The following is an 8,783-nucleotide window of genomic DNA, read 5'->3' on the forward strand; positions in this document are numbered from 1 at the left end:
GTAGTCCGTTGCTAAGGGTGCCCTTAGCAACGGACTACAAGGGCAGGATCTGCTCCCCCAGTATAAATGCACAACCGCATTTGGGGTTGAGCACCTCCAGCCATTTGAGACCACGTTTTTTGTTGTTTGTTTAAATTTTATACTTGGAGGTGTGTAAACTCCAAAATTAATGCGCCTTGAATATCTTCAAGGCAGCATTAAGGTAGCACCTGTGAGGCCAGGCACCTATATCAGCCAACTCAGGTGGGGCTTGCAGCTTGCCTCCCTCCTCCCATTGCATGTGTGCTCAGTCACGCTGGAGGGTATCTGGGAGGAAGTTGTGAGTCGACCGAATGCTGCCGTAATTGCCCACTGGCCCCTGTTTTGCTTATCAAGCACAGGTAGGATTAGCGTAGGTCTCGCACCATCTTGAGAAACCTTGGCGTTGGTGTGCGGGCTCTGGTGTGTCCTTCATATAAGGATACACTGGCGAATGTCTCAATTTTAACATCAGTGTTGAGGGATAGCCAATGTCATTGTATACATCTACCACAGTAGTGCACCCATATTCCTGTATAGCAGCGCCAATACACCTGAATTTATCTCCTTTAGGGTAGTGTCATGCATGGAGTATTCACAGTGTATTTCATGCTGCATGAAATCTGCAGCGAAGCAGGAAATACGCTCTACTATGAGCAGATACAAAGCACTACATGGCGGCAGTGTTTTGGGTGCAGTAAGGTTTGGAGACAGGCCTGCACGTCAGTCATGTCGGCACACTGTGCACCCCCAAACTTAACCGCACACACAGGGCTGCCGCTGTGTATTCTCCTGTGTCTGCGCATAGGAGAACACATAGAATATTTCCCGCTGTAAGGTGGATTTTCTGTGGCCCATACGCTACATGTGACCATACCCTTAACCTCCCTGGCGGTATGATTATGTCAGGAATTTTGTACCAAAAGCGGTACCATTTTTTTGCATGGAAATTTGGTGTTATGTATTGTAGGCCAGTAATTACTTACTTAAACCTGACCAAAAGTACTCTCAGATGTGATAAAGTTCGAAACATAAAATTATGAATTATAATCTAATAAATAATATAATTTTATTCAATAATGTAATAAATAATGAAATTTGGCAAACAAAGAAAATTCAGTAAACATCCTGGGTGTGGTAAATTTTGAAACATGGGACTGCACATAGACCAACATCACAATCAGGGCAATGGAACCTGGTTTCCTTTCGGATTTTTTTTCCATATTCATCTCGCTTTGAGCAGCAAACTATGCACATCCTTGTAGGTGCTGCCTTTTTTGCGGTTGGCGGGATGTAATCCATAAAGTGACGACCAGTCAGGCGTTCTGGGTTGACAACGTCAACAGCACGACGTCCAGATCTGTTCACGGCCACTGATGGCGTTTGGTAGTTCACAAAAATCCGCTCCGCCACCTTCCAGATAAAGTCAGAATGAACAAGAGGCTTGTCACTCTTTCCTCTGTGCAGTATATAGGCATTCCAGAGGCATTGTTCCAGGAGATGCCTGAAGATTTTTTTGTAATATTTTTTTTGTTGTTTCCGCATAGCCGGATAAAATGTCATCGCCTGATCGGCTCTATCGACTCCTCCCATGGTGTTGTTGTAGTCAATCACAAGTTGTGGCTTCATGACATCTTTCCCACCTCTTGTGTGGACCATGGCAGTGGAGGTGTTATGCACTGTACTCATTAGGCACACATCTTTTTTGTCACGCCAACGCATTGCCATCATCTTTCCTTTCTGCCAGGCAACCATTTCTCCTGTTTTCAGTTTTTTCTTGGCAAACATAGATGGCAGGTCACGTCGGTTGGCCCTAACGGTTCCATATCCATCAGTCTTGTGTTTTAGCAGAAACTCGTACAGCTCAGGCGATGTGTAAAAGTTGTCCGTTGTCACACAATACCCCTGATTCAGCAATGGCTCAAGCAGTGTAAGGACTGATGACGTTGCCATCCCATAGCCGCTGTACCTGGGGTTGAATTGTGTTCCTTTACCGGTGTATATGACGGAATTCCATATATAGCCAGTGGCAGACTCGCAGAGCATATAGGATTTTATTCCAAACCGTGCTCTCTTGGATGCGATGTATTGAATCCAGCTGAGGCGTCCCTTGTAAGCCATCAGACTTTCATCAATGCTGATGTCTCTATCTGGCACATAGGCCTGCTGGAAATTTTTTAGGATCATTTGGTATACTTCCCAGATCTTCTTGAGTTTTGGCGCTGGATGTGTGGCTTCATCAAATTCCTCGTTGTTGGTGAAGTGCAAATTCTTCATTATGAGGGAAAATCGGTACTCGGACATGATGGTGCCAAAAAATGGGGTTGCCAGCAATTTATTGGTAGTCCAGTACCATTTCTGCAGGGGTTTCCCCACCACCCCCTGAAGAAGTATTAGCCCCAGAAACTTCCAGATGTCCTCTTTAGTCACCGGTTCCCATTTTCTATTCCTGGAAAACTTGCTATGCAGAGTAGCGGATTGCTGCTCGTTGTAGCGATTTGTCTCCGTGACAATCTTTTCAATGACGTCATCTGTGAGAAATAATTTTAGGTACGCCAAAGGATCATTGTGCTCAACGTCTACCTTCATCCCAGGTGATCCAGTAAACGGAAATCTTGGCGGCGGTACCTCATCCATACCGAAATCAATAGGGCACCAAGTGCGCACATCACTGAGCTCGGGTGCAGAATCGTCGCTGTCGCCACTTCTCTGGTCGGTGTCAGAGTCGGATGACGAATCTTGCCACGAATCGCTATCGCTGGCGCTCAATTCTGCGAGGGGCTCTGTGTCGCTGCCGCTGTCACTCATCTGATCCAAACCCGCTTTGGAGATGCTAAAGTGACGCTTTGATGCCATGGTAAAAAAAAAATTTATTGGCAGAAATTACAGCAAAAAGGGCAGGCAGGGCAGTGTAGGATGATCTGAGGTGATACTGTTTCAAATTTGAGGTGATACAATGTAATCTGACAGGATTTCACTGTATCACCTAACTTTATGTGTGTGTGTCACTTTTATGCTTGAAACATTTGAATTACCCGCCCAGTTCCGCCCCCATGAGCCTCTGCGGCTCACAGAGACGGAACCAGGAAGTCAGACGGAGGCATCCGCCCAGGCTCTCACCGGCAATCACAGCGGGGACATCGCTGGATCGCAAGGAGAAGGTAAGGAGACTCCGCTGCCAGCTCCGATATCTACCCCGAGCGTGACTCGGGGTTACCGCTTCTGGTAGCGAAAATTAACCCCGAGTCACGCTCGGGAATACCGCTAGCCTGGTTAAGGGGGTTTTGAGGGACTCTGACAAGGGTGTAACTATGACAGTAGTAGCCAGAGCACCTACTATGGGGCTCGAAGTTTGAAGGGTCCAGAACAGATTATGAAATCAGAAAACCTTTTTCTTTGGGTGTAATTTGCACTATAGTGACTGAAAAGTGTCACGAGGCACATTTTCTAATTAATTTCATCTTCTGTACACCGTGTACCAATTTATTAAAAAGGAGGCATGGCCTTGGAACAAGGTCGGGCATATTAGGAGTCAGGAAGGATCAACACAATAGGGTTATAGGTTAAACGTGATTTTTTTCAACTTTAGAAACTATGGTTGAGATTTATAAACACCCAGAGAAGAGGAAACGTTTATCAGTTGCCCATAGCAACCAATTCGATTTTCTCTTTTATTTTTCATAGGCCTTTTCAAAAATGAAAGAAGCTATTTGATTGGTTGCTATGGGCAACTGGTCAACTTTTTCTTTGCACAGTTTTTTTTACTAAATTGTGGTGCATCGCAATCAAGACACTACGATTAAAGGGAACCTGTAATCAGATTTTACCATATACAATGCATGGCATGCATTATATATGGTAAAACCATCTTCCTTACCATCCCAAGGAAATGTCCCTGGTGGGGAAATTACATAAGAAAGTGCTCCCCGCCAGCCCAGTAAGTAGTCCCCTTGGTGGGGAGTTATACTCACCTAATCCCGTCTGCTGTGCTGTAATCCCACCCACTCAGCGTGATTAACAGCCCGGCCATAACCTGCATGATTGCTCTGCTCTGTCAGCTTAGAGAGCAGAGCGGGGATACGAGCTGTCAATCATGCTGAGGTGGCGTGATTGCTATCATAGCAGTGGGAATAGGTAAATATAGCTCCCCACCCAGGGGACTACTTACATGGCTGGCGGAGAACACTTTCTATCTTCATATCCTCACCATCCATGTGGGCAGGAACGTCTCTCAGGGATTGTGAGGAAGAAAATTTTACCACATACAACCCATTACCATGGGATATATATGGTAATATCTGATGACAGGTTCCCTTTAAGTTAAACAGATTAGTAAATTACTTCTATTTAAAATTCTAAATCCTTCTAGTACGTATCAGCTGCTCTATGCTGCAGAGGAAGTTGTATAGTTCTTTTCTGTTTGACCACAGTGCTGTCTGCTGACACCTCTGCCCATGTCAGGAACTGTCCAGAACAGGAGAGGTTTGCTATGGGGATTTGCTCCGGCTTTGGACAGTTCCTGACATGAACAGAGGTGTTAGCAGAGAGCACTGTGGTCAGACAGAAAAGAACAACTTTTTAATAGAAGAAATTTACAAATCTGTTTAACTTTCTGGAGCCAGTTGATATGAATAAAATTGTTTTCCACTGGAGTACCCCTTTAAGCCTTTAAGTAAAGTACACAAAAAAAGAACAGAAATTGTATCCTGATCAACAAAGCGTGGTGGTTATAATGAAAGTGTGTGTAATGGGCAGAAACAGAGCATTGCATAGGCTATGATGCTGTGATCTACAAATGCACCAAATTTTGGCTCACTGAGTTAATTTGATGCATTTGATGGTCTAGATAAAAATAAAAAATAAATAATAATAATAAAAAATATTTGTCAATCAGGCTCAGCCACTTTGATAAACCTGGCACAATTTAACCCCTTGGGGATGCAGAGAATTTTCATGAATGAGTTTTCATTTCTTCCTCTTGCCTTTTAAGAGACAACTTTTATTTTTCTATCCACAGACCGACCCATTTGAGGGCTTTTGCATGACCAATTGTACTTTGAAATTACACCTTTATTGTACTATTATTGTACTCCTTTTTTTTTTTTTTTTTTTTTTTTAAAGTCTACATTTTTTTTTTACAAAATAAATATTCCTAACATTATTCTTTTTAATCTTTCTACTGTAATCTTTACATTTGTAGCATTTTTGTTATGAAGGGACTTTTTCAAATTTTTATTCATTTTTTCCTGATATATGAAATTTACATTTACTCATCATGCTGCATCTTTAACATATTATTTCAATAGTTCCGACAATTCTGCAATAACAAACATGTTTAGAATTTTAACATTTTTAAACATTTTTCTTTATTGTAAAATGGGAAGGGGGGGATGATTTAAAATTTATAGGGGGAGGGGAATGTATTTATTTATTCATTTTTAAATATTTGTATACTTTTTAAGTGTCTTTAGTGGGCTATTATAAGCAAACATAAGAGTATTTTCCCTTTTTACTGCAAAGCCATAACATAACACTGATCAGTGACACAGACGCTCTAATAGCATAGTCTAGTACACTCTACACCGAAGAAAAGAAAACTACCCAGAAACAATAGTAACAATTACACAAAAATAATGTCGCTGTGTTCTCACTGGAACCTCGTGCCCGGACAGTCATGTGACCAGTTCTGGTCACATGTTCGCGGCCGGGGTGCGCGGTCTTGCGGGACAGAGCATTAGTTCGCGGCAGTGGTCACGCGGGATCTCGCGCCCGGCCGGTCACATGCTCTCCTTGATCGCATGTTTACAGCCGGGTGAGTGGTCTTGCGGGACTGGCCTCGGTGGACACATAGGGATAGGACGCAGGTACCTATGACCTTTCATTTAATGTATTGGCGGCAATACACTGATATTAAAATACTCAGGATTAGCTGCACCTGCTAGTGTGAATGAGAGAATGAATGTGATTGGCCCCGGTTTATGTTATATGGCCAATGCTGACCCTTAGTTAGCCATGCCCCCTGAGGAATCTCGACAGAGCGAAACACATGTAGGGGCTCAGCATATCCCTGGGTAAGGCTTATTATGTTATTTGGTACTGGTCATTATTTGTTTGCTACACCCTGCTATACTACTTGTTACTCTGTTCACTATCTATCTCTTTGTCCTAGCATGAGTGTCATCTATACTTTTTGGTACATATGTTCTTTCATAGCCTGCCCTGGCATGTGCTTATCATAGTGTTATCCTACTGTGCCATCCTATTTTATACATATTTTATTGTCTGTATATTATTCAATAAGATTATTTTTATGTAATTGTTACTATTGTTTCTGGGTAGTGTTCTTTTCTTCGGTGTAAAGATTTAGTTTGATACTACCTAGATATACTTTCCTTGTAGTGGTTAATGCCTGCAGGATGTTTTTTGGAGTATAATATAGTCTAGTACAGTCAGACTGTATTAGAGGGACAGTTGGTAAAAGTAAGGTAAAGTGGAGACCTCCTGCCACCATCTTAATGGGTCAGTACCATTGTACCATGCTGCAAAGGTCCAAATCAGACCCCCAAATCCAGTGGCACCAGTCATTTTGTGCTTTAGATGCTGTGATCAGCATTGATCACAGCATCTAAAGGGTCAATGATGGACTTCATCAGAGCCGCCAGTACCCATCATCTACCAAAGAGTGCAGCTCCTGTGCTCCTGGTGCTTCAAATAATAGGCCGCCAGGGCATACGTGTACATCCTGCATCTTCGACAGGTGAAGACTGTCCATCTAAGATTGCATTGTTTTATGATTACAGTTTAGTTTTTCTGGGCCGTAATATTTGAACAGCACATATTCCTTACATACTGTAGTCATGAAGGGTAGGACATTGTCCAAATGCCCGTACACTTATCCCACTGCTGCTAACAACCCTATCGTTGATCTAAAGGCAATTTGCTTTTGCCTACAGTAACAAAACATCATTTTGTAAATACAAAGCTCAGAGTATTGTCTTTTCATTTGTAAGTCAAACTATGTATTTGGTAAAAGAACCACACAGCCAAGTGATTCAGAAATCTACTATTAGATATCATGTTATAGCCATAGTCATGTCTGTAAATGGAGCTCAGACAGAAGTCTCAAGTTTGCAAGGTTCCTGTTTATTTCATCCATGATAAATAATACGACCTGCTATGTCAATAATTGAGGTTTATTCATCAACATGTCTAGAAAGCCTCGCTATTTGATGAATAGGCCTTGGAGAATAACACAGCAAGGCATCCTCCTTATCTTCTTGGTGATAAATAAGACCTTTTTACAAATATACACCAGCAATCCTGCCCTTAATAACCTGACATTCAGTCAATTGGCTGTGATCATTTCTACAACTGTTTTTCATTGTGTCCTAGGATAAGAGAAAACAGGCCAATGTTTTCTTTGTTTGTTTGTTTTTTGTGCATTTCTATCATTCTATTTAGTTGTCAACATAAACTAGAACATACAATACACATAATAAATGCTCCTAAACTAAGAAAAATGTATAGAATGCCACAAGATGTTTTGGGAGATGTATGCAGAAAAGAGAGCACAGGAGTGCTGCTGGGAGGCACAAAGAAGGTAAAAACAAATAAACATGAAAAAGGTTCATTTCTTTAACATCCTATGAGCAGCACAATTGTAAATCATTTACCCTGCAGAATGATCAAACAGATGAAACTTTAAATGATCAAACCCAACTATAAAAAAGACCCCTAAACTTTACCTGATAGTGTTTTTTTTTCCCTGTCCTACAGACATAGACCAGGTTGATGCTACAGACTCCTTCTCCGAAGATAAGTATAGCTTGCTTTCTATACCTTAAAAGGGTACATGACGTAATGTCATGGCTCCCCCTCTTGTGGTGTTGTGCAACGCTCCCTCCATTCATGTCTATGGGAGGGGCGTGTCGACCACAGACATGAATGGAGGAGGCGTTGCGTGACACCACAATGGGGGGGGGGGGCTACATGACATCACAACCACTGCTGCAGGAACCCGGCTTTTGTTTTGAATGCCAGGTGCTGCGGGAGATTGCAGGGGGGCCTAGCAGCGGGACCCCCATGACCAGACATCTTATATCCTATCTTTTGGATAGGGGATAAGATGTCTACCAGCAGAGTACTCCTTTAAACAGTTCTTGTTAGTGCTGTTTACCTTATGGAAAGTTTCGTTGTTTTTTTGGTATCACTATTTGCTTATACTATTTGCTTTATAGACATGAAAGTGTTCTATGTTTGTAGCTGTCATTTTTTATTTGTTTGTGCACCTATTGTCTCTTGTGTGTCCGCCACTTTTTGAGCGGTTTACAGCCATTCTTCATTACTAAGTGATATTGGTGATGATTATTATTGTTTTTCCTGATTCAGCTACCCTTTGAGCTTACAATACTACCAGTGAGCCTGGGATTCTGATTTTTCATGTTTTGTTTCATTACAATAGCACTATCAATATGATGTACATGTGAATTTTTGTGTGTACCATATTGTGGATTTAATGGCAGGCTTTGGTCTGTAGCTGATACTTCCCATGCACATTTTGCTGGATTAATTTTATTGATATAAATAAAAGAATACATTTTATGCACTTTTTTTATAGGTGCAATTTTTTTGTATTGGTTTGCTGGAAAACGAATAACGCCTAGTGTTGCTTTAAAAAAAAAAAAAACTTTTTATATGACCTTAAAGGGGTATTCGAGGCAAAACCTTTTTTTATATATATCAACTGGCTCTGAAAAGTTAAACAG

The 8,783-nt window shown here is 41.7% G+C and overlaps 1 protein-coding gene across 1 annotated transcript; it reads right to left on the reverse strand.

Moving 5' to 3' along the window:
• Positions 1-1,134: 1,134 nt before the first annotated feature.
• Positions 1,135-2,874, reverse strand: LOC130367390 (piggyBac transposable element-derived protein 4-like). Its single transcript, XM_056569805.1, has one exon. It carries the CDS (start codon positions 2,872-2,874, stop codon positions 1,135-1,137), a length of 1,740 nt encoding a protein of 579 aa, XP_056425780.1.
• Positions 2,875-8,783: the final 5,909 nt, after the last annotated feature.

Source organism: Hyla sarda, chromosome 4, assembly GCF_029499605.1.
Source record: "Hyla sarda isolate aHylSar1 chromosome 4, aHylSar1.hap1, whole genome shotgun sequence".
Classification (NCBI taxonomy): domain Eukaryota; kingdom Metazoa; phylum Chordata; class Amphibia; order Anura; family Hylidae; genus Hyla; species Hyla sarda.